Source organism: Triturus cristatus, chromosome 7 (genome assembly GCF_964204655.1).
Source record: "Triturus cristatus chromosome 7, aTriCri1.1, whole genome shotgun sequence".
NCBI lineage: Eukaryota > Metazoa > Chordata > Amphibia > Caudata > Salamandridae > Triturus > Triturus cristatus.
Window position 1 is genome coordinate 413,326,209 of NC_140590.1, and position 27,364 is coordinate 413,353,572.

Sequence of the window (27,364 nt, forward strand, 5' to 3'; positions counted from 1 at the left end):
AACTTGACTGGCCGTTTCTTTGATATTAAATTTTTACCATCTTGTGAGGCATATTGGGATATTATAGAGAGGCCCATGGACAGGAAACTGTATTTCCAGTTCAGAATCGGGTCTCTCCCTGTAAAAGCTTTTACCCACAAATGGTCAATCTCCATGGATGATAAATGTCACCACTGTTTAGACTTGATTGAGGATGCTGGTCATTTGTTGTTTGTGTGTCCGCTATACACTGCCCCCCGCCACAGATGGATAAAGCCAGTATGCCTAAATTTGGGAACACGTAGCTATAAGGAAGCTCTAAGAATTTTAGAATCTGATTGCACCCCCTGTTTGGTAATCGCTGTTGCTAAATTTCTGGGGTGGGCTTGGATATTACGCCTTCGTGACTTGAAATCCACTGAAGCTGATCAATGAATGTTTTGCCACCAAGAAATGTCTATTAATTTTATTTAATGTTTGATCTTCTAAGATCTTTTATCCATTGATGATGTTTTTATCTGATGTTATCCGCCAGCATAATGATTTAATGTATTTTTAAGATATTTTAGCTTAGTATTTATGGAATCGCTAGGATGTACTTGCTTTTATGACATGCTGTCGAATAAAGCTTTTGAAACTTGAACTTGACATTGCACAGATATTTGTAATGTAATGCAATGTAAGAGAATTTGTAGAGCATAAACCAATCACCCGGGCGGGTATCCAGGCACTGAGTTGGTGTGGCAGGTTGGTTCAGGAGCATTAGTCAAAGGGAGCCAAGCCTTTAGTTTCTTACCAAATGTTGTAAGCATGGTGGCTGCTCTGATGTCCTAGGGGAGGGCGTTCCAGGTCTTTGCTGCTAGATAGGAGAACGAGTGGCTTCCTGATCTGCTTCTGCGAAAACTGGGGATGTGTGCGTGCGGCAGTGATGTAGATCGGAAATTTCGGGTTGGCTGGTGGGAATGCAGTCGATGGATGAGGTAGGCAGGTCCTTTCTGAAGCAGCGCTTTGTAGCTGAGGGTATCTTGAACTGGTAGAGTTTCTTGACAGGGAGCCAGTGGATTTACTGGGGGTGTGGCATGATGTGGGTGTGACGGGAAAGGTTTAGAACTTGTTTTGCGGCAGCATTTTGGATGGTTTAGTGCTTCGGTGTGAGGTGGGCGGGTATTCCGTAGTAGAGGGCATTGTTGTAGTCTAACCTGCTCGTGATCAGAGCCTGGGTTACGATCTTCCTGGTGTACAGGGGGAGCCATTTGAAGATCGTTTGAGCATGATGAGGATGTTGAAGCAGGTGAATGTGATGGCGTTGATTTGTTATCTCACAGAAAGTTTGGTGTCCAGGGTGATGCCCAGGTTTCGCGCCCTGTCGGCGTGGGTCCTAATTCGGTGGGCCACCAGGTGCTTCCCAGGGGGAGTTGTTGGGTGTCTAATTTGGGACATTATTACTGAGGCCTATTAGCATCCTTTAAGACAAGGATGTAGGTTGGATAGATGAGGAATCTGCAGGTAAATAAGAGCATCCACCAGACAGACCATTATGCAAGGTAAGTAACTGTCTCTTTTGAAGACCACTTTAACCTTCAGATTACTTACCTTTCAAAAAGATTCCATAGCACTACACTCCTTATGCAGTGGGTCTGAAGGATGGCCAAAAGAGGAAATCCTGGAGGACCAAACATGCGAAAGGGCCATCTATTTGCACCTTGATGTCCAAACCCTAATGCTTGATGAAAGTGTGAAAGAAAGCCGATTTCACTGCACAACAGATCTCAGCCAGGGGAACACCCTCTGCCAAAACTTCAGTGCAAGATGGCCCTATTGGAAAGGGCCCATATTACCTCTGGCGGTTCCTTTCTTTCAAGTGCATAGCACATGTTGATGCAGAAAATTATCCAGCTGGACAAAGTCCTGGTATGGACTGCTTTACCCTTCTTGGTGACCATTATTCTTATGAATAGTGGATCGTCAGACCTCTCTTTGGTACAGTTTATGTAGTACCTGACCACCCGCTTCTGGTCCAGCCAATGCAACAGTTCATCATCATTGAGTAGGAATGGGTAGGGGCTAAAAGGTGGGCATAGTTAACAACTGTCTGAAATGGAAAATGGTCACCACATTAGGATGAAGGCCACTTTAGTCCCGAGGACAAGGTTGTACAGGAAGAAGCATGTGAACGACCGGCAAATGCTCAATGTCTGCAACTCATTGACGCGCCTCATCGAGATGATGGTTACAAGAAAATCTTTAAAAAATATATTTTTTAAGGTATTTACTAGATTAACTCTCAATTTTTTGTTCTTGACGAGTTGCTAAACAAGTTAATAAATGGAAAAAAGGACACCGCTATATTCTCCACTCAACAACTGCTTCATATATAATACTCAACCCAACACTGACAGCAAGGAATTACCATCAGCACATTTTCAATAATATAGATTACGTATGTTCTATTTTAAACAAATTATATCCAGTATGCATTTCTAAATACTTGCACTGTGGCTACACTACATCTTTTCTTAGAAGGTTCTCAGTACTGGGTCTTCAATTGTGGACCCAGATGCTGCTGACAATTAGACAGTGATGGAAATTACCATCTTTTGCATTGTATTTACCCAGATTTTTGGCTTTCGTTTGCTGACCCCGGTTTTACTAGTCATAGGAAACTGCACACTTTACCCCTGCTAACCAGTGGTAAAGTGCTTGTGCCACTGGAAGGGCGCTTTAAAACAAATGAAGGCATTGTGAGAAAAGATTACTTCATTAATGGGGGGGTGGGGGGGGACATGATTTCGATGAGGAGCTGTGAAAGAAGTCAAGTGAAGTAAAAAATCATTGGTTTTAAACAAAAACCTCAAGAATTAGAGAGAAAATCTCCCAAAATTGTTCTAGGCTCCTGTAAGCGTGAGCCAGAAGAAAGAACTGAGATTTTGAGAAAAAGTGCGAGTACAGTGCATGTTGGGAGACAGAAGCTGTTGAGTTCTTCAAGGAGCAGTATCCTCCTTAACATATGCACTTTAACCTTGCAGATATTCTTTCTCTTAATTGTTCTCTATTGAAATGCAGGTTTGAACATGTTTTTAACATAGGAAGCTAACTTTTTTTAGCTAGGTACTGCAATGAAGCATTTTGCTATTCAATAATGGGGTGTTCCAATAAGAAATTCTCAGCAAAAAACTTCCTGCTTAACTCTATGGGGGTGACATATAAATGACTTATCTTAACATATCTGCCTCCAATGCAGGTTTGTTTCTATTATGCTATTGAAACGAGGTGTTGTGGATTCCTATGCACATTGTCAGGAAAAGTTTACATGTATAACTATTTGTGATGATCACATGATTCAAAACCTGTGTACTAACTGGTTGGATCACAATCAGTAAATTTGAAGGGGTCAGAAACCAAAATGCCTAAAGAATATCAATAACACAGGCTGCACTTTGGACTCACTGTGAATGGCTACGACTACAGGAATGGTGGCCTGCAAGGCACAGCAGACCTTCATCCTTGCACTTGTTTTCCCATGTGTTAGCATGTTTATTTATGAGACTAGTGCTACTTCTAAAAGGAAATGTTTTGTATTTGAGATAACACAGTGGCGGTGCGGGCAGTTAGCTGCTGTGCCACTGTCCGCAACTATTCCACAAAGACACGCTATCCCACAAGGCTATCTGAAACGATTCCTAAAGCAGGAGCTGATCCGAAGAGCTGCCCAATACAATTTTTAAAGGGGAACTGGTCCCTTTGTGAAGCAGATATCACCCCCTTTGACTACAATTGATTGTCACAAAGCATTGCTCAATTCCACTACGACCTCTAACATTGGGGAGAATGTCCCTTTCTCACATTTTAATTGGGTACAAGTGTCTGTGTTACAACAATTATAAGCACTTGCTAAGCCAAAACACAAATATGTTTATGTAGATATGCAACAAGGTTAAGAAAATATTTTCTGCTAACATCTCTGCACTGAAGGTGTTTTACTGTTACGAACACTGCGAGAGAGTGTGTGTAAAGCTCTTCTATTTTTATCACGTGCTTGCCTCCAGGCTCTTAGCTCTATCTAGTAGAAAGTATGAAGTTAAGACAGTTCCAGAATTATTTGCATCATGTCCGCCTCCTATCTGGGAAGACATATTTCCGTTGTTTATGTTATGGTTGCTGACATATTAATAGGGATGCTTACAGTGAAAGCAAGAATGTCAACATGTGACTCGAAATGACACATTTATCATCAAACTAATGTTATCTTGTTCGGACTTTAGTGTCGCCAAACTTATAAACAAGAGATAAAAATTGGTGATCAGGTGCTATAAAACCTTCATATTTGGACACAGTTTGGACAGGATTTGTGAGTGAATTTTCAGGCCAGACGTCACTCAGGTTTGCTGCAAACCAGAGCCAGTCAGGGTTTGCTCTGGGACTCGCACAGAGAAGGGCTGTAAGAGAGCATAGCTAAGCAGCTACTTCTCACTGAAAAAGGTGTGCTGTGAGATCCATCTTATCCACCGATTTATTTTTTGCATTCTTTGTGGTTTTTGTTCTTATTTCATGCAATAGACTTAACTTTTAGGAATATGCATTTTTAAATTGTATTCATGGTCTCTTAATGCTATTTTAAATGTGTGTCTCATTTACAAAAGAGGGTTTTGGATTTCCAACGTGTCCCTGTATTCATATAGAGGGTCTAATCGAGACCAGAAAGCACCACCTTCACAGTACAGCTTAGAGATTCATGTATGGGCCACAGTCAAACTGTATTTCTAATTTGTGTTGGTACTTTGAACTAAGTCCATGCACGGGGAGGTTAGAAATGCAACTCCTGTGGCTCTGAGGGGGGACCCTCAGATCGTGACAATACTGCTTGAATTGAAAAAAAGCATATTACTGAGCGAACACTAGATTCCTTTGCAATGTTAAAATAATATTTGTGACATGCAATAGCAGACTGGCACACTAACAACATTCAAAGTGGGTGACCACATATTTCACTCACTTGTTGCTGGGCTGTCAAAGCTTTCTGTTCTGTCAGAGTGCTGAGAATCCAACAGATAGGGATCTTCCTCTTCTTTAATCCGAACTGAAATTATAGGGGTCTCAATGGGGTGCTCTGTTTAAGAAAGAAAAGAAAATGCTTTATACACAAGGCATCATTCATCTCCACAGTAAGTGACACCACAAGTTTCCGAACCAAAACCAACTTTAGCAGAACAGGTCAGACAACCAGACATCATTCCCTATCATCCATCTCCACAGGAAGTGAATGCAATGCATTTACTAGCATCAATCTGTACAGGAAGTGACATCACGCCCTTCCTGCTCTCTACTTCAAGTCAACTTCCGAGTGTGTCCCACCAACCAGGAATCTTTAGCAAATTGTGGGCATAGAAAAAGACATGGCATGTTTGAGCTTGTTAGGGCCAGAATGGGCCTTGGACCAGAAAACCTACTCTACTGATACCTAAAGGTTAAGATATAGTCACATGCATGAACCAGCTCTCCATACTGACAATCACACTGAAAGCCGACAGCACATTCATATAGCTTCCTAACAATACAAAGACTCAGCCTTATACACATCTCAGAAGCTACAAGACATCCTCAACTTTAATGCTCTCTTTGCAGAACTGCACGCACTAGACATCGCAGACCTCATCACCTATCACAAGCTTGACACCCTCCGTGTCACATAGGAAAAAGGTGCTTACCTATTACCGGGCTTCTCTAGAATTGGTATCTTGATAGGTTTACGTGCTTAGCAGCCTGGTTGCGTCATTTAAAATAATCCAAACTTCAACCTATCAGAGATAATCAGTCTGAAAATGTGTGTGTATTTATCCAGGTTGCTGCACAGCAAATATTCTCCAATGTTAATCCAACTAACAACATTGTTGAAACTGGCACACTTCTGAATGAGTATCGCGAAATGCTTGCAGATTGGCAGAGAGCTATAGCTTTTTTTATAGTGGGTGTCCTTTACGAGGAGCTTCATTGGCTGGAAGCAGTTGATTAGACTTTCTGAACTTGCTTGTTTTGTCCATCGTTCAGAGTATGCAACACTCTTTCTGCTGCTGTAGCCTGTGTGGGTACACACAAAGATTCACTTATGCTGCCTTCCACAGCCATGTTCCAGCTGCTCGTCTTCAGAGCAGGTACTGCCAGCACAGATGAAGAGTAAAAAAAGACTTCCATGTCTATATGTACGTCAAGTCTTATGCATTGTTCTCTGTGGGCAACTGATCAGGACTCCCCACTAAAGAGCTGGCCTCCACCACACACTACAGTGCAGCCCCCACCCCCGGCACGAAAGTAGGTTCCTTTCTACCCCTTCCTCAGCGCCTTAGCAGCTGAAATACAAAATGAGCTTGAGCAGGTTTAATCAGCTATTGTGCTCAGCCGCTGCTCAGTTCTCCTTGCCTCTTTGAATTACTTGTAAGCTCGCTGCACGGTACACGGCTGGAGCTTCCGCGTTGGCGCTGCACCACACACAGGACAGACAGTGCAGAGCAGGCCCCAGTGCACACCCAGCACCCTTCAATAATTCCTCGCCCTGGTGTGTTTGTCGGGTGTGCACGGAGACTAGCAGTTGGCTGCTCAGGACTGAAATCCAGTTTATTTGGGTGCCTGCTGCAGCGCTCCGAATGCAGCTTTTGCTACTTCTGTGCATTACTGCAACAGAAGTACAGTCAAGCTTAAGTAACTTTAAATAGCCCTTGTGCTGGGCCACTGCGGTTTCCACCTCGAGAATGACACACTGGTCAAGGATTACCCTGTTTTTGTGTGTTGGGTGCGAACAGAACCCTCTCACATAAAGGCTACTTATGCTATTGATTAGGGTTACAAAATCACAAGGAGAACTGAATCAGGAGCTTGTGTTTGGCTCTCAGACTCAAAGCACAATTCAAGTAATTAAACCTCTCATCATGTGAAGGTGCTGCAGGCGAGGTGGTCTTGGATTTCCTGGGTGAAGTTCCCTTACCCAGCAGGGAGACTAGCAGGACTTGGCCCTCAGTCCTGGTCACAGGCAGAAGTCTTGCAGGGCGTCTCCTCGGTCTGGATAGTTGACAGTATTTGGGATCTCAAACTCCCCTTCTTATGGTCAATAGTTTTTAAACTTTAACTTTTCCCCCCCTGAAGGGCTCTGACAACACTGCCACGAGTAAAGCAAGAGAAGTCAGCTTGTCGTGGGCATGTCCTGACTGATGTCGCTGTTGCACGTGGACCAAAATTGCCTATTAAACCATACATGAGGTTTTTATATGACAGTCAACCTCAACTGACTTTTAAAATTTTTGATGCTCAATTAGGTTTATGCGCACTGAAGTAAAATAATTTTTGCAGGATTTCACATTTTGGTACAGCAGGAAAGTTGGGCTCTGAACCCAGTTTTACTGGTTGCACACTGTGAATTCAGCTGTAGTATGGGTATCTGAATCATTGTCCCTTTGCAACCTAAAGACAATGCCTTGTAATCCGTTAATTCTTGGAAATGTGGCCACTATTTATTATTACGTCAATTCAACCCGGCTTCATCTATGTATAAAAATACATTCCAAAAGGAGGTGTGGCTTGACCCGTGCAGCTAAGATGGCTGCTTTTTCCTGATCTCCGCATTACTGCCTGTGTGGATTAGGCCTGGGCGGCAAATTCCGTTCCGCTGGCGGAATTTGCGGAATTTGCGGAATTTCGCGTTCTGCGGAGAACGCGAAATTGCTCAGAAGTCTGCTTTCCGCGATTTCGCGAAATTTTTGCTTGTTCGCGTTCTCAAAATGCATGTTCGCGAGATATTTCTCCTCGAGCACGCAAACAGCAATTGCGAACAGGAAAAAAGCATCGCGAACAAGCGATTCCGCGTGTTCGCGGAATTTCTGCGTGTTCGCGGAGATTTTTTACCGTTTCGCGGAGATTTGCGTAACGCAATTCCGCAAATTCCGCCCACCCCTAGTGTGGATGCTCTAAAATTATGCATTCCGGGTGACTTTTTTAATTATCCTCTGACACCAGAGAGCGGCGGAACTGCTCGTAAATACCAAAGAGTTTTTAATTTTCCTCATACTCTACGCCGTTCCGCTAGAGGCTGCAACAGGCAAGGGAGCTCGCCTGAGGTGAAGTCCTGAAACGGCGACCGTCGTTTCAGCCTGAGTGAAACATACAAATGAGGATTGGAGCCATTAATTTAATCCCTCATGTAACTAAGGAGTCTCGCGGATTAAAGGTACTGTGTGCGCTCCATCCCTCTTTTGGATATATCGATGAGCTTTATTCATTAGTGCTGTAAGGGGCTGTTCTTCTCATATTTGGAGATTTAGAAATGGCAGCATCTGACAGGAACTTTGTTTCATTGTGAATCAAGTGCTGCATAGTCTTAAACTTATTGTTGGGTCCTTATTCAGTGCTGGACAATTACTACATGAAAGGTTTCTCAACCCTGATATTATATGCTACAGTGGTCGTTAATGCAGATTCGTCATGACATGGCTGATGAGATGTTTGACCAACTTTCAAGTCCTTTATAGCGGTCTATTGTTTCTGATAGCAAGCACTCCTGTGCATTAACTTCGCTTACTAAAGCTCAGCCTTCAAGTCTCCCAGTTCAACTTTTAGTGGGCCTATTTATTTCATTATTGGTGATTACAAAATAACGGTTGCTGACTGGAATTTTGATGTCTTGCGATGTATTGAATGACAAATTCTACTTTGATTAACGAGGCATACCCTAGTGGTTTGGCAGGGGTGGCTTATCATTCACCTAGTTCTTTGTGACTTGGTAGCTCCTCCATATTTTTCTATCTGTCAGTTTATATAAAAGTTCTATTACAATTACTTCCAATGGAGGATGGTATGGGTGGTAGCACTAAAGACAGCAATTCCAAAGGGACCCTGAAATGCTCCAAACATTCTACACCTACCCGGATTGGCCGGCTAAGGATAGTCCTGACTCTGCCAGAACTTTATACTTATAGTTCAGCTATATTACTCAAAATCAATACTATTCACAATATAACTCAAAGTACCAAAACCAATACAGATCTACTGCAGGTGCAAGTGGCAGCAATTTGTAATGATCTTAAAGATCTTTCATTACGTGTTTCTAACGCTGAAACGAGAATGAGTAGTGCGGAGGATTATACAAATAAACAAGAAAAACACATCCAAAATTTAGAGCGCTCTATTACATCGCTAAGAAGAGATTTGACAGAACAGGAGGATCGCAATCGAAGAAGTAATCTTCGTATTTTGGGATCACTGGAAGGGAGTGAGAATGCTGCGCCTTCTATAATTGTTTTCTTGCATACTTAGATTTCAAATGTTTTGCATCTCTCTTTCCAAAAAGACTTTGACATAGAATGTGCTCATAAATTTCCAACTTTTAAAACCAGGAATGTCTTCTCCAAGGCCGTACTTTTTAAACCTTTCGTCACCAACACACAGATCAAATCTTAGCACAAATGAGGAAGATTAAGATGCTTTAGTGGGAAGGCCATAAAATTGTTATTTTGCAAGACGTTGCTAGAGTCACTGTAATGAGTTGCAAAAGCTTCCTTAACCTATGCAGAAGGCTCACTGACATGGGTATTCCTTTCTCTTTTTCTGGGCCCTCAAGATTTGGCATCATTTTCAAAGGCCACCCACAGATTTTTTACAAACCTACAGACATTGCGACTTTCTTGGAGAATCAATCTGAATCCCAGATGGACTAGGACTCTCTACCTGGTATGTCATGTTCCTAATTATCAATATAGAATGACCTGGTCTGCTTCTTTGTCCTTCATATGACCTTTTTTCCTTTTGTTACTGACTATTATTTGGTCATGACATTGTACACTCATATTTATAATTTTTCTCATAACCTTGTCGATGATGTTCCTATTGTATGTTTTCTAGCATCCTTTGTTGCATTCGTATAATTATTTTATAGTTAAGGCTCCCCATTTTCTGTTTTTACTGATTTTTACAGGTGAATACAGACAAAAAAAATAGTTTTTTTGTTTTTATTCATTTTTAAATGTGGATAAAAACGGATATTGGGTTGCTTTTTGAGTAATTCAAAAAATTGTCTGCCATGACTGCTAGGCCAATAGATGTGTGGATTGATAGATAAGCGGGTTAAAAAAGAAAGGAATTTTACTAATGAGGCTTTAACAGCAGTAGATATGCACAAGGTTGATAGTGAAATTTGCATTTTGTTATATAAGTGCACTAATTTATCTTCTGCGGGTACTCACAGCACTGAAACCTGGCAGACCTTCAAGCATTAGTGCATATTTGTCGGTTAAATAAATGCGGAATTGTGCTAATTTTAGCTTACATTTTCCACAAACCCAAAATAAATATGGATAAATACAGATAAAATTAGCAAACAATAAATATGTATAAATACAGACGGAAATGGCAGAAAAATAAATACGATAGAACCGGGAGCCCTAATTATAATATTGTACGTATCAATTTGGATTCCATTTGAATGAATTTGTATTTTTAGGTTGAAATATAAATAAGCTGGATTTTACAATTGGGATTTGTTTACTTAGGATATGTCATCTCAAAGCTGACGTTTCACTTATATTTTTATTTATTTATTTTCTCTCTCTCTAATAGTTTGTTCTAATCGAATGACATTTATGTAATTGCTCTTTTATTACTTATACACCTCGTTTTTTAACTTCATCACTTTAGGAAAGTATTCTATCTTTTATCTTTTCTCCTTTTACCTTGTTTCCTATCTTCAGGAAGTTTGTCTAAAGCTATATATTATTCAATAACTTCACTGATCACCAATGAACTACAGTACTTCATACTGTTGTTATTTAAAAATGTTATAAATTTGTACTGTTCTGATCTTAGGGATGCAATTAATGCGATGTTATTTATGAACTACATCTTTAATATTTATGCTTAACGTCTGCTCTAATTTTATTGTTGGATCAATATTTTATGTATATTGTACACACCAATTTGGACGCTCTTTGCATGATCTTTATCGTTGGGTTGAATATGTATACTCTGGAATTCCTATACGATTATAGCTATGTTTTGTCTATTAATTAAATGTCATCTCCTTGCAGACATTCCATGTATATCATATGTATTTCAGTCTTCTGTTACCTAACCTGATTCCAAAGTGATGTATTTAATATGGTTATATATTTTGTTTGGTAGCATTTGTTCCACTGCTATGCGGTTTGTTTATAATTGAGTTGTCTACACCGTTGATGGTAGTCTCTGCTGTTGCTCATCCACGTTGATTCCCTATGCAATTTGTCTACTACAGACATCCCCTGGTGGGGTTGGGTCTCGATGTCGCTCCGGACATTTCTGGAGTGTGATTGAACCCTCTTTTCTTTCCCCTACTCTTCATGTTGAACCCTCTTTTCTTTTCCCTACTCTTCAATCCTCCCCTTTATCTTTACCGGAATATTGGGACATCTGTTTCACTCCTTTTGCTCTTTAAGTATATTTTATCTACTAATGAACAAGTTACTTACCTTCGGTAACGATGTGTCTGTAAGAAACATTAGTTAGTTAGATTCCTCACCTTAGAATATCCCCAGGCGTCAGGCTGGAACCCGGAAACCCGGCGTCAGCGATACCCCTTGCGCGTCGCTAGGCGTCGTCTGTGGCTCCGCGTCCATCGTCGGCGTCGTGCGCCGGAATGACGTCGTCGGAGTACTTAGACGCCGCCCTCGCGCGCTGATGCCAGTTCTTGTACATAGCTTTCCGCGCCAGGAACGCAGAGCCATGCAAGAGACCGACACTGGTGGCAAAAAATCTAGGGCCCTGAAAAGGATAGCCTTAACCCTAGATGTCGGTTCACAGAACGGGGAGGATGGGTGGGTCGGTGAGGAATCTAACTAACTAATGTTTCTTACAGATACATCGTTACCGAAGGTAAGTAACTTGTTCATCTGAAAGAAACACGTTAGTTAGATTCCTCACCTTAGAATAGATACCCCAGCAATACCAACCCCGGTGGTGGGTCTGCGAACCAAGATCACACCAGAAGTCCTGGAGAACAGAACGGCCAAAGAAGCCATCTCTCCGGACTTGGCTGTCCAGGCAATAATGCTTGGCAAACGTGTGCAGCGAGGCCCACGTTGCTGCCTGACAGATGTCCTGCAAGGGGACTCCTCGGCCCAGGGCAGTAGTCGCCGCTGTGGCCCGGGTGGAATGGGCTCTCAGCCCTACAGGAGGGTCCTTTTTAGCCAAGGAGTAACAAGCTTTTATACACAATACAACCCACCGCGAGATGGTTCGCTTGTGTACTGCCCGCCCCTTCTTAGCACCCACGTATCCAACAAAGAGTTGGTCATCCACCCGGAACTGTTTGGTGCGGTCCAAATAAAAGGACAGCGCCCGTTTTGGATCCAGACGGTGGAGCCTCTCTTCCTCTTTCGAAGGATGCGGAGGCGGAAAGAAGGTGGGCAACGTGATAGATTGCCCGATATGAAAGGGAGTCACCACTTTTGGAAGAAAGGAAGGACGAGTCCGGAGGACAACCTTGTCCGGATGGACAGAAAGAAAAGGAGGCTTAGAAGATAGAGCCTGGAGCTCACTCACCCGTCTAGCCGAGGTGATAGCTACCAGGAAAGCCGTCTTAAGAGTCAGAAGACGAAGGGGACAATTATGAAGAGGCTCAAAGGGAGCGCACATTAGAAATGTCAAGACCAGGTTCAAATCCCACTGAGGCATTACGAAGGGGACAGGAGGAAACATGTGAGTAATGCCCTTGAAGAAACGAGAAACAACAGGGGATTTGAAAAGAGAAGGCTGATCAGGAAGCCGTAAGAAAGCAGAGATAGCAGAAAGATAACCTTTTAGAGTGCCCAGAGCAGAGCCCTGCTGGGCCATGGTAAGAAGAAAGAGGCGAACCTCAGAAAGAGGGACAGAAAGGGGATCCACAGCCTTTGCTGTGCACCATGCCACAAATGTGTTCCACCTGCAGGTGTATACCATTTTTGTGGAGGGACGCCTGGCTGCCAGAATAACATCGCAGACTTCAGGAGGCAAGTCAAATGGCATCAACTGTCGCCGCTCAATCTCCACGCATGGAGGTGGAGACTGGACAGGTTCGGGTGGAGGACCGCCCCCTGCTGCTGCGACAGAAGGTCCTCCTGAAGAGGCAGTCGTAACGGGGGATCGACTGACAGACTGAGTAGCTCGGGATACCAGTACCATCGTGCCCAATCCGGAGCCACCAAGATGACTTGGGCCCGGTCGCGCCTGATCATCTTCAGCACTCTGGGCAGAAGTGGTATAGGCGGAAAGGCGTACAACAGACCGCAACTCCACTCGCGACGAAAGGCGTCCCTTAGCGAGTGCCGCCTTGGAAATACCAACGCGCAGAACTGCTGACATTGTGCGTTCTCTTCAGTGGCGAATAGATCTAACCAAGGCTCTCCCCACTGCCGAAAGAGGCCTTGCGCCACGTCCGAGTCTAGATGCCATTCGTTATCCATCATGCACCGGCGGCTGAGTTCGTCTGCTCTGGCGTTCAGAGAGCCCGCCAGATGTTGAACCACCAGGGTGATGCCCTGATGTTCCAGCCATGTCCAGAGGCGCAGAGCCTCCTGACAAAGGGTCCACGACCCCACCCCGCCCTGTTTGGTGCAATACCACATGGCGGTGGTGTTGTCCGTGAACACCTGCACCACACTTCCCCGAACAACGGGAAGGAATGCTTTCAGTGCAAGTCGGATTGCTCTCAGCTCCAAAAGGTTAATATGGAGCCGAGACTCCGCCGGACACCAGAGTCCTCTGATCTCCGCCTCCCCCATGTGGCCCCCCCATCCCAGGAGGGACGCATCCGTCACTACTACGTGCTCCGGTTGGGGTAGGGAGAGGGATCTGCCGCTGACCCAATCTCGGTCCGTGAGCCACCACTGCAACTGCTTTGCAGTGCCCTCCGAGATCAAGACATGGTCGGACAGGTTGCCTCGATGCTGGGCCCACGGAAACTTCAGGTCCCACTGCAGAGCCCACATTCGCCACCTGGCGTGATGCACTAACAGGATGCAGGAGGCCATCAGACCCAGAAGCCGCAGCACCAACCTGACCGGTACCCGGGATAGAGGCTGAAAGATGGAAATCAGAGCCTGAATATCCCAGACCCGCTGTTCCGGAGGATAAGCCTGGAACTGCGCCGAGTCCAGAACTGCTCCGATGAACAGGAGCTTCTGGGAGGGACTCAGATGCGACTTCTGCACATTGATGGAGAACCCCAGCAAATGCAGGAGGTCGGCCGTAGTCTGGAGGTGGGAGACGACTTGCTGGGGCGAGCCCGCCTTCAACAGCCAGTCGTCGAGATAGGGGAAGACTGAAACCCCTAATCTGCGCAGATGAGCTGCGACCACCGCCATCACTTTCGTGAACACCCGAGGGGCACTGGTGAAGCCGAAGGGGAGCACAGTGAACTGAAAATGCTCCTGAGCCACCGTGAACCACAGGTAACGCTGGTGGGCCGGCAGGACGGGGATGTGAAAATAAGCGTCCTGCAAGTCCAACGCTACCATCCAGTCTCCTGGATCCAGAGCAGCCAGAACCCGAGCTAGGGTAAGCATCTTGAACCTCTCCTTCTGGAGGAAGGCGTTGATGCTCCTGAGGTCCAAGATAGGGCGTAGGCCCCCCTTTGCCCTTCTTGGGAACCAGAAAGTAGTGGGAATAGGAACCACGACCTACTTCTGGACCAGGAACACGATCGACGGCCCCTTTGGCCAAGAGGGCCGTAACTTCCTCCCACAGAAGACTCAAGTGATCCCCCGACATACGGTGGTACTGCGGTGGCATGGCTGGAGGGGTCGTCTCGAAGGGGAGGGAGTAGCCCAGTCGGACGATTTGCAGCACCCACCTGTCCAACGTGATGGAACGCCAGTGGAGCAGGTGATGGCGAACTCTGCCTCCCACTGGCGTGGAATGGGCCTGAAAGCTCGGACTAGGAGGGCTTTGAGGCGGATGCTGCCGGGGTGGATGTGGACTGACCGGCACGTTGTCCCCCCGGTACTGCCTCGGCGGAATCCACGTCCGCGACCGCGTGCAGGTTGGTTCTGCAGCCGGTGGCTAGGCAGACGTGAGGGGGCGCCCCTTCCTTGGCCACGAAAGGCGGAAGTTTGCGGTCGCAGGGCCAAGAGGCCCAAGGACTTGGCCGTAGCCTGGGAGTCCTTGAAGCGCACCAGCGCACTATCCGCCTTCTCGCCAAAAAGGCGAGTGCCATCAAAAGGCATATCCATGAGGGTGCTCTGAACATCCCCTGAGAAAGACGTGGACCGCAGCCAGGCGTGGCGGCGGAGCGCCACTGTGGTTGACATCGCCCTACCCAGCGAGTACGTAGTGTCTAGTCCACATCGTATAGCATGTCGCGCTGCATCTCGCCCGTCGGCAAGAGCCTGGGCGAGCCGTGTCCGGGCCTCCTCCGAACACTGGGGCAGCACGTCCTCCACCGTATCCCACAGAAAGTGAGAGTAACGGTCCAAGAGGCAAGCGGTGTTCAAGGACCGCAGTCCCAAACTAAGGGAAGAGAACAGCTTCTTACCAAACTGTTCCAGCCTCTTGGTTTCCCGATCCGGAGGAGCGGACGGGAAGGAGGACTGGGAAGTAGAGGCCTGGATAACCAGACTCTCGGGCGTGGGGTGTTGGGACAGAAAACTGGGGTCGCCCGGTGCAGGGCGGTGGCGCCGGGCCACGTTCCGATCCACAGGAGGTACTGTGGAGGGCTTGGACCAGGTGCCCTTCAGAACGTCCACTTGTGCCTCATTGAACTGCAGCAGAGGCTCCGAGGAGCTTGCTGACGGTTGAAGCACTTCAGTGAGGAGGTTAGTCCTCACAGCCACAGCAGGCAACTTCAGCCCAAGGGCTTCGGCCGACTTGCGCAGCACCACGGAAAATGCAGCACATTCCTCCGAAGCCACAGTCGGAGGAGAGATGAACCCAGTGTCCGGGGAGGTGTTCAGACCACTAGCATCCCCCAGCTCATCTGCCCAGTCCTGTGATAAGTTTGCCTGCCGGGCCATAGGTTCCTCAGACCCCTCCCAGTCGCCCCCGTCATCCGAGTCCTGATAAACAGGGGAAATAACCGGAGCCGGACGGTAGATGAAATGGTCATCCATCGGCGTCGGATGCGGTGCCGGATGGTGCCGCATCGGCGCCGGGCCCGGACCGGGGCTGAACCAGGGAACGGCGTCGTCTGGAGACGGTGCCGGAGGTAGAACCGGTGCCGACAGAGATCCAGGCCTGGATCCCTCGGGGACCTGCGGCGTCGGGACCGAAGTTGACGACGGCGCCAGGGCCGGAGCCACCGGCTTGCTAGGCCGCCCAGTCGAGCCCGAAGGCGTGCCGGCAGGCGTCGACGGCGGAGGCAGGCCCCTCATGGCCGAGAGGAAGGCACTGATCTCCGCCGGAGTCACGTCAGTCCCAGGGACCGGCGGGTATGAGGACAGACGCGGCTCCTGCGGCTCCGACGGAGCCGCGGGGGTGGCACCACCCTGACCCTCGACCGAGTGGCGCGACCGGCGAGGGGAGTCCGAAGAGCGGTGTCGTCTCTTGGACTTCTTACCGTGCTTCGACTTACCCGAAGACTTTGAACCCGACGAGTGATGATGGTGGCTGCAGCTTCGCGACCGGTCCTTCAACCTCCTCCTGGACCGGGACCTTGAACGGCGCGGAGCCGAGTGTCGGAGCTCGAGAAGCTTGCGGGACAGCTCCCGCCTAGCCTTCGAGGTCAAGGCCTGGCATCGAGGCACGACTCCACATCGTGGTCGGCCCCCAGGCAGTAAAGGCACCGGCGATGGTGGTCCGTTACCGACATCAGTCGGTGACAGGAGTCACAGGCTTTAAAACCAGGCGTCCAAAAAGGTTTAGTCAAAAAGTGACTAAAGGGGTAAGCTCTTCCCGGATCGGCGCTGTCTGGCGCGGAAAAAAGAAGAACTGACGTCAGCGCGCGAGGGCGGCGTCTAAGTACTCTGACTACGTCATTCCGGCGCACGACGCCGATGACGGACGCAGAGCCGCAGACGACGCCAAGCGACGCGCAAGGAGTATTGCTGACGAAAAATCTTTCCGGATCCAGCCTGACGCCTGGGGATATTCTAAGGTGAGGAATCTAACTAACGTGTTTCTTTCAGATATACTCCTTCGCTAGAAGTATTAATTATCCATATTTGATCTATATCAATGTCTGGTATAAATGTAGTCTCCCTTAATGTTAGGGGTTTATATCATCCGGGTAAGAGAACCAAGATTTTAGATTACTGTAAGAGTTTATTTGGTGAAGTGGTTTTGCTTCAAGAGACTGAGATAGGCTTGAAAGATGCTCTTCTTGTGGGGAAAGACTGCGTACTAGATGCTACATGCTCTGAGTCTTCTGGGAAGAAAATTGTGTTATTACTCTTATCGCTAAGAGAGCTGGTTTATCTATAGTTGCAGCTGAACATTACACCAACAGGCAATGGTTACTTCATCTGACTAATGGTTCGGATGACCTATATGTTATTAATATCTATGCTCCAAATATATATGACCCACATTTTTAGTGCTCAGTTAATAAGAAACTTACAGACATTCCAAAAAATTCAATAACAATTGTTGGGGGTGATTTTAATCTGCCTTTTGATCCGATTTTGGACAGACACTTTGCTTTTACATTTCGGCCCCCAAGGGCACATAAACAGTTGCTTAATATGTGTTTGTCACATTATCTTTTGGATGCTTGGAGATTGCACAACCCTACAGTTAGTGACTTCACTTTTTTCTCTTCTGCTCATTCTAGCTTTTCGCGTATTGTTTATCTTCTGGTTGATGCTTCTCTTTTAAAACATACTATAAGCGTCGCAATTCATCTAATAGTTATTTCTGACCTACTGCAGTCTCGTTAACCATAATTAATCTTACTGATACTAAAGGACCCCGTAATTTGCGTCTGAATTTAAGGGAACTTAATGACGAGATTTTTCATTTTTTCAAAGACAACTAATTATCAGTGAACTCTCTAATAATAGTACGGGATGCATTTAAGTGTACTATATTTATTTTTTTATTTATGTATTCAATGTTTTCTTTAGCGCGCACTAGACCCAGAGATTGGGTGTCAGCGCGCTTTACATTTCAAATCACCTTTGATATCAGCAAATATCCAATTCTTACACGTCTATGTATTAACTCACATTAGCATATATTTATCCATACACAAGACAGATATAATGCGGAATAATAGAGATCAAATAGATTACAATCAAGATTGTCGTGTCGTACTTAATTTTAAGATAATATCATTCCTCAAATCTTCTATATCCAAGCTGGTTATAGTATTGGTATGTTAAAAGACATTGTTCGTTATGGGAGAAATGTACCCAACAGAAAAGACGTCTCCTTTTTGAATCGTGGAGCATATGTGATTCTTCTGATATTCGGTGGGAGCGAATTCCAAATCCTTGGTATAGCTCCAATGAACACTCTATCGTAAGCTTTTTTCTTACGGAACAATGCTGGTTTCAGTCGAAAATCCTCTGATCCTCTCGAGGGTCTAGTGCCTCCTGGCAGCGTAATTTTATGGGCTAGGTAATGTGGAGTTTTGTGGTGTATTGCCTTGTGTGTCATGAATGCAATTTTTAGTTCTATTCTTGCCTCGTATGGTAGCCAGTTGAGCGCTTTCAGATGTGGAGAGATGTGGTCGTATTTTTTTGTTCCCGTTATAAGTCCCATTATAAGTCTGGTTGCTGCAGTGAGACAAGCTTTTAGGAGAGATATAAGTCACATTATTAAAAAAATGGCCTAAACGAATAGTGAGATTAAGAAATCTCTTCAATCTTTAGAGGAAGATATTTAGCAGAAAAAAGAATTATATAGACATACTAATGACAAATCTCTCTTGCAAGATATCAAACATTTAAAATACTCTTAATTCTATAATTACTAAAAGAGCTTATAATGGAGTACAAGCTCAAAAATCTCGTCAATTATTACTACGGAAACGAGCTGGTAAGTTGTTAGCTGCTACCCATAAATACCAGAATACTATTTAGATTTCTCACATTACTGTTAAAACCGGGTCGAGAAAGTTTCATACCCAAGAAATGTTGGAGTTTTTCGAGAATTTTATGAAAATGTATATACCCCTCAAAGTCAATGTACTACACTTAATTGCCAGCAGTTTCTTAGCTCTCTTCCTACTACTACTTTGAATGATGATATGATCGAGTTTGGTAAGCCAATAGAGATTGTTGCGATCATTCAAGGTATTACGAATACTCGATCCGGGAAAGCTGCCGGACCGGACGGTTTTCCCATTGCCTTTTATAAAACATTTACTGCTTCCATAATTAAATACTTTAAAAAGATTTTTGACAATTATGTTTTGTCTGGCAAGGTTTCAGGTACAGCCGCTGAAGCTACTATTGTATTCATACCAAAAGAAGGTAAGGATCATTCTGATCGAAAAAACCTCCGTCCCATATCCTTCATAAATATGGAAGCAAACATTTTTGCAAACATTTTAGCAAATCGTCTAGAGGGTTCCATTCTTAATCTCATTCATGATTCCCAAACAGGTTTTGTCAAGGGTAGCCTTGCTCGAGACAATGTTCGTACATTCAGTTTAATTTAAAAGGCAAAACTTTCCTCATTCTCATCGGCCGCGATTGCCCTTGATGCCGAAAAGGCATTCAACAAGGTATCTTGGCCTTTTTTATAATCCGTTTTAGAATATCATAATCTTGGTAGCTCTTTTATTAATATGGTTATGGCTCTCTATGCGCAACCGAGGACCAATATTCGGATTAATGGCACAATGTCCTCCTTTTTTAATCTTCGCCAAGGCACTAGACATGGGTGCCCACTTTCACCCCTTCTTTTTCTTTTATCTATTGACCCACTTCTCCACTTACGGAATCTTTACCCTGACATTAAAGGATTCCAATTTGTATCAAATACAATCAAAACAGCTGCTTATGCTGATGACATTCTTATTTTCTCAGAAGATATTGAATCAACGTTGCCCTCTATTTCTAATCTTATTCGTGTCTTTTCGGTCATTTCTGGCTACACTCTTAAAAAAGAGAAAACAGAATTACCTTTTTTGAAATCTTTGTGTCCTTGTCACTTGGGGGATTTAGGTTTTAAATGGCAATCTACACGCATTAAATATTTGGGGATCTGGTTCTGTAAAAATCTTAGAGATACTATGACCTATAATGAATCCCATATAATAAAAAAGTTAAGGATCTTTTATCCTCTTGATATCCTTAATATATTTCTTGGTGGGGTAGCTTACAAACTGTTAAAATGATGATAACTCCAATCATTAATTTTGTATCCTCTACGTTACCTATAAAACGTTTTTCTTCTTTCTTTCATGAGATTAACGTAATCACTTCAGGATTGTTATGGAATGATAAGACAGCTAGAATTGCTTACAAATATCTTAGGAAACACACTATTTTGGGATGAAACCTCCCAGATAAAAATCTATACCAGATTTCTTTCTTAGCGGCTCAGGGAGCAATTTGGTTTTCACCAGTATCCCAACATATACCTCCATGGACTTATATAGAACGAGGTTTGTGTGCTCCTTTTTCTACTATATCTCTGCTTACTGCTTCACAAATTACATTATAACGCTTTCAGCATATTATATGAGATACGGTTAATGAGTTGAAATACACTGATCGGAAAGTTTTGAATCCTATTCATAAGTCAAGATGGACATCTTTATGGTCTAATCCTAAACTTGTTACTGACACTGAACCCAACATTGCTCTCTCATCAGTCTGGTGAAAGACCTTTATGATACTAATCATGATCCTCTTCCTTTCTCCTTCTTAGCCGAAAAACATAATCTTAAATTATTAAGATGATGTTTTTCGGCTAAGATTTTTATACTTTTTTAAAATTAAAAGTAAAACTTTCTAATATACCCCTCTCTACTGAATCGGTCACTGTTTCACTGCTTTCTATATGGGCACATTCAGGCCATACCACTTCTAAGATTTATACATTTTTATCTGCTCCTCTATCTTCACAATCCACAACTACTTCTGTTAAATTGTCGCACCATTTTGAGGATTACTTTTTTAAACATATTTCACAGGATACCTGGCAACTGATAGGGAAATTATCTTTACGTAATAAAATGGCTCCTTCACTGATTCGATCTAAGTTCTTTACTATGAATCTTTTACACTGGACTACCGCTGGTTTGCACAACTTGAAATTAAGAGAGAGTAACCTTTGTCGAAATTGTAACTCAGCACCAGGCTCTCATAAACATATGTTCTTTGAATGTTCGCTATTAGACTCCTTTTGGGGCCTGATTCAAAAACATCTATCATTAATCCTTAATACAACTATACCTCTCTCTGTACCTGATTTTGCTGGGTCCATGGGCTATAGATTCCCCTTTACCTCTTGGTAGTATAGATTTGGAGCTCTTAGATTTGCTCTTATCCAATGCAGTCAAAATTATTCTAACTGAATGGAAATATTTCCATCTCCTTTGTTACCTGGTAGGCGTGGGTGTCATACCTTTGTTGAGCTCATACTTTTGTTGAAAAGAAACGCTATTCACCCTCAATTGCTAGTAGTGTATGGCGGTCTTTTGATAATTATATGGATTTGTCTTCTCAGGGGTTTTATAGCTCAATATCCTTTTGAATCCATTTCTTAATTTATTGTCCATAGGTGTAACAGATGTCCCTTCCCAACATCTCATCCGTCTTCCTTCCCTCTAATATCCTTTCCTCTTTCTCTCCCCTTCTTTCACTTCATTCCCCCGCTGATTTATTCTATTTCCCAAGCAATACAAATTCACACATGACTTTGCTGGAATATATGTTCCATCTGTCCCATTTTTCTAGGTTTATACTCAATATTTGAAGAATTTGTAGTACTTGTTATCTGTCACAACATTTATCTGATCACTTGTATATTATAACTTTGATATCTTTGTATCCCAGTCCCGATGCTCTTTGTTAAGAAGCCGTTTTTAATTTTTTCCATATTATATATTTGCTTCAGATTTTTATGAATTGCTGCTGTATTACGAATGTATTTCTTTTTAACTAAAGTAATAAAGATATTTGAACAAAAAATACATTTCAAATGTGTTTGACTAATACGAGTTTGTGAGTCAAGTGTGTTACAGGTAAGTCAAGTAAATATTTCAATACACTAGGTCTAGCCACATTTTTAGATTTTTCGAGACCTGACTGATAGAATGAAAGGCTTATAAACCTGGTTAACTGGGAACAGCCTTTGGGGCGTGGCCAAGCGACATGGCCGACAGGACGTGAGCCTCTTCATCTCTACGTCCGACCGCCTGAACATCCTATAATCATCCTGGTTGCCCCGTTGGAAACCCGACGCTCCGATCGGGAAAAGATTGCTGGTGATCCCCTGCGACCGTGGAATCGACTTAGGGCGCGCTGCGAGCCGGTTTAACGGGTAGCGTGAAAGTGCATAGTGCAGATCGGGCCTACGGACAATGCCCTTCTGGGACCGGAACTCTGCTGAGGCTCTACGGCCTTCGGTGGAGTGGAGTCTTGGCTTCTTGTGGTGCCCCCTCCTTGTGCCTTTGACCCCTGGGCAGCCACCGGGTGGCCGGTTGCTGCTGTATTTGCTAAGTGGGATGGGTATGCCCAGACGTGGGTCTCGTGCTCACTACGCCACTGGAGTCAAGCTATCCTGGCTGATGATGGCTGATAGCTAGAAACCGGTCCTAGGATGCTTGATTCCGGTCCAGGGAAGACATGGCTTGGCAGTTCGGGCTGGACTGTTCCCATGAGGCACAGGGTCAAGACAGATTTGCATATGGCCATGTCTGAACTGGGGTGGCGTAGTGGGCATAAGAACGATGGATTTAACCCAGATCTCTTGACTGGGGGAGAATGTCTGCATTGTCAGCATTCCGTCCATCATTTGTTTGTTGTAACGCTGTATTTGCTGTCAGATGCCTGGGCGTGGAGGGCGGTGATCCTGCTGCAGACCGTGTGATCCACCAAAGACGCCTGCTATTGACGTCCAGGACTGATTGGCGGTGGAGCGGCGTGTGGAGGCCTGATCACCCGACGGACATTGGTGAGTGGGCCTGAGGTGGGCGCGTCTCCCCCGGTCAGGGTCTGGGAAGTGGAGAGGTCTGCTGCGGTCCTGGTCGGGGTGCGGGTGGGTCGCGTACATGCTTGGTGCCCCCCCAGGCTGCGGGACTTGTACGGGGGCCGTGGGCTCCAGAGGTGGTGTATGCGCAGGGGGTCACTGTTCATCGGGCCCCCGTGGCTATAATCCTGGGCAGAATTGGACTACCGGGGCTGTGGCCCTGTACCTTGGTGCATCGCTCCTGCAGTGGTGCCCTTGGTGAGCTTGTGGGGACCACATGGACTTGGCTGGAGGCACCTGAGGGCGAGCACAACTAGGAGTGGTCCTGGGGCTGAATTGTTGGCTTAACTGCATGGCCTAGTACCTGGCAAGCTGCCTGTGTGAACAAACGATCCCTTGCTGCAGTCCTGCTGGTCTGGGGTCGTTGTACATGTGGGCCTTCTGGGGCAGGTTTGGCTCCAGCCCTTGCCTGCTGCTGTGGGGGAGAGGAGCAGTGTTTGCCATCCTGCTGCATCAGGGATATTTGTGCGTCGGGCGGGTCCCTATGCTTTGATACACTTACTGGCCTGGCTCAATAGTGGACTCTCTCTGGGGAGGACCTTTGGCACGCAGTTTGCACGGGTGGGCGCGACCCGAGCACGCAACGGAGTTCGCAATGGGCAAAGACAAAGCCCAGAAGCCCACCGGACCTAACACCATCACGCAGTATACTACCCCTAGGCACCCCCCAGCGGCTGACCAGACAGACAGAAGGGGTGGGAAGGGACCCGGGGGGGCGGGTGAGGGGAGCCCAGAGCCCACCAGGGTGGAACTCATGGCAGCCATCCAGGGCTCTAGGAAGGCACTTGAGGACAGAATAGATACTGTCTCTGTGGATTTGAACCTTCTACGAGTCGATATCCGTAAGGTGGCTGACAAAGTCATGAGCATTGAGGTGGATATATCAGAACTGAAAGGTGAGGTGGTAACCCTAAAGCAGCAAGTGGCGTAGATGACCGTGGCCACGATGGTCTTGAAGGGTCCTGCCGAAGAGGCGGAGGGGAGGGCAAGGCGCAGTAATAGCCGAGTGCTGGGCATACAGGAGAGAGTGGAACAAGGAGCTGAGCAGTTTCTGGAGAGATGGATTCGCACCAAACTGTGCACCGAGGGACTGTAGGACGTGTTTGTGATAGAGAGAGCGCATAGAGCCCTCGTCCCTCCCCCGTCTCTGGGGGCGCAGCCTTGAGCTAGCATAGCTAAAATGTTCAAATATCGGGATAGAGACTGCATCATGAGGGCGGCAAGGGAACACCAGAACCTCCAGTATGAAAATAATAAAGTGGCTATCTACTGTAGTGAGTTCTCTCTGAATACGTACAGGCATTGTTAAGTTAGCATAACCACGTTAGATGTTAGAAAGCCATCTTTTTGCTTTTGCACACGACACTGCGTTTACATGTTATTTCTTAAAACAAACTGCTGTCTCGAGACTTGCTTCACACAAGAGCAATCTGTTGTTACCATCCCAAGCTCTGCGCAGCGACCTTGGTCTGCACACGATGTGACAAATAGTCTGGATAATTACACAATGCATGTTTTTCACTCTAGGTTGATCGGCCCACTATTTAGCCATAACACACGCGCAGCTGCAAATGCCTGAAAATTAGTGCTTTTAGTATCACAGACATCATGTTTATTATTCAGACCGAAGACGAGCCTTCCTGCGAGAAGACTCCTGATGCTCCTGTGATGTGATTTCACTAAGCTGATCTTTGAGGTATGGGGTCCCCTATTCAAGCCTAAGAGACCTTCTATTAGCATAATAATAATATTAGCTTCTTAGTAAAGGGAAGGTGGTAGTATCCACTGTCATTATAATATGATCACCCCTTTTATATTCTATGGTATTGTAACTATGTTGCTGGTTTTGATATTAATCATTTGTCTGCTTGTATTAGCCAAAGTACTGCATCTTAGGACACGTGGTCTATAAAAATAAACCCCTTTTATTTACAACGTGTCTCTGTTGATTATTGTTGTGGACTGATGTGAGAATAATATACGAACAGGTATTTCCGATTCCCACCATTCCGGAGTATGTACTGAGTCGCTTGTTCTGGGTTGTCTATTCATTGGGACCGCCGAGCTAAACCTCAGATAACGAATGGGACACTTATGCTAGCCGGATACTGGGTTCTGGGTTCTGAGGTGAGTTTCTGGTACACCACAATTCACTGAGGTCCTGGGGTTCTTCGCATAGTTCTGTGTATCAGCAGAATCCCTGCAACATGGCGCACCTAACGTTTGGTCTATGAGTTGAAACGCCTTAGTAGTGCTTACATTTAGTCCACAGCACCCTCATTCTTGTTTCCGGATAACAAGTCTGACGGATTTAAACCTACCTAGTTCTATTGATATAGGTTCCTTCAAGCTTGATCATTAAAAAGGTTATTGAACCCTTGTGCTACTGAATACTTGAAGTATAGCTTGTCCTTATGGCAGTAGACATTGCGGCGCACAGCCGTGCAGCTCTGAAACGTCATTTGACGCAGTATGGGGTGCCGGACACGGGCATGGACGTCATCTTTGTGGTGGGAGCCGATGCGGCTCACCCGTTTGAGTTGTTCTATTCCTGGGTGACGATTCCGGCAGTCAGTGGGGATGACGATACCTTTCATTCTTACACTGCTACTGCCGTGCCTGCTAACTATGCGCCGTATAGGACACAGGAGATACCAATATCTGCTTGGCAACATCAGATTTGGTTTAATGGCGCCCTCCCCCATGTGGTTATACCGCCGAGAATGGGCCCTTTATCAATTGCAGGGGCCACTTGGCCGGTACTAGCCGGATTTACGCCTCATCCCCGTTACCTCACGGTGACGGTGGCTGAATTGCGTGTACTACACACTGCCCTTATATCAGTATATAGGGCGTTGGTGCAGTATGTGTCGCGCACTGTACAGGCGGGGGCGCCTGTTAGTGCGGGACAACCTAGTGATCGTCACGCGGTGGTCATTAGTCCTGTTATGGTCAATTCTGTTGTGGGCAAGCGCCCCCTCACAAGGGATGATTATCCTTTTTGGCTTGCTGAAAAATTTGACCAAATAGAGGCGGTTTATCCGCATACAACTCCTGTGGAAAAACACAGGATCCTCACCATTAGTTTGCCTAAAGACTTAGTTCCCCATATAGATGATTGTGTATCCTGGGGTAAGATTTTTGCTGCGACGTACGCGCAGTGCTTCGGCACTCCGTCTATGTTACAGCTGCCCTCCATAATTAAACAGGTTCAAGAGGACCATGGAGCGGAGTCTGCGATAGAATTGGGGATGCGGCTCCTCGGAGATTTTGGCCTGGTGGCTACCATGATAATGGGAAACCTTAAGGGTGATGCGTTGCACTTTCAGGTTCGTAATGAACTGAAGAAAGTTGCTGAAGAGGACAAGCCGCAGGAATTTGCAAAAATAATTTCAGAAGCATATCGTGATTTGGGTCGTAGCTCTTTAGGAGTTAAGCCTGTGATCAAAAATCCCGATTCTAAGCAGCAGGGTAAGGCAGAAACTTCTGGTAAGGATGGTCGGCCAATTTTTCCAAAACAACCTTGGCGGACTAAACAACAGGGAAAGCAGCAGCAGAAACAGGGCTCTCGGCCTGCCTCTCCCGTACAGTCAAGTAGTGAACGCACTTATGATCTGCGAGATCGTGCTACTATTAAGTCTCCTGATAGATTTCAGGTTTCTGAACCGCGCTCTCCTCGTTCTTCACAGGAAACATCGGCTACACAGTCTGGTGGCGGAGGCGGTGGCAAAGGTCGGGGTGCTCCACAACAGCGTGACCAACCCCGACAGACTGAGGGTAAAGGCAAGCAGGACGAGTTTGCTCGACAAAGACCCCCGTTTCAGAAGAAGAAAGTGGCGGCTCTGACGGCAAAATATGCCTCAGATAGTGCGGACACAGCTTCAGAACCGGACATGGGCGCTGACGCTGCTGGACAGCGCGGCAGAAATTACCATAGTCCGTCAAGCTCTGCGTCCATTTCTGGCGGCGACAGCAACTGATGTATTGGTTACTGTTGAGACAGCTGACACCAGAGTGGCTCCCCCTGATAGACTTTATGAAATAGTCTTATTACTAGAGGGTGACATACAACGTACTATAAAAGGGATTTTTTGGGATAATCTGACCACCACCTATGATATCCTCCTAGCGGAGGCAGATTGGCCCCCAGCCTTCCTTTTGGAAGCTCCTAGAGGGGAGGAGAAAATCCTCCCGTCCTTTGCGCACACGGTGCCTAAGGACCAAGCTGTAATGTACGCTGGTGAGTGGGCGCTGG

General features: G+C 45.6%; 1 protein-coding gene across 3 annotated transcripts in view; it reads right to left on the reverse strand.

The window, feature by feature from the left end:
- The window catches only part of LOC146809824 (uncharacterized), a 387,952-nt gene that overhangs the window by 204,364 nt on the left and 156,224 nt on the right, over nucleotides 1-27,364 (reverse strand). For all 3 annotated transcript variants that reach the window (XM_085616679.1, XM_085616678.1, XM_085616680.1), the window contains one exon: nucleotides 4,973-5,086. In XM_085616679.1, coding sequence (XP_085472805.1) covers nucleotides 4,973-5,086 — 114 coding nt within the window. The remainder of the gene's footprint in view (nucleotides 1-4,972; nucleotides 5,087-27,364) is intronic.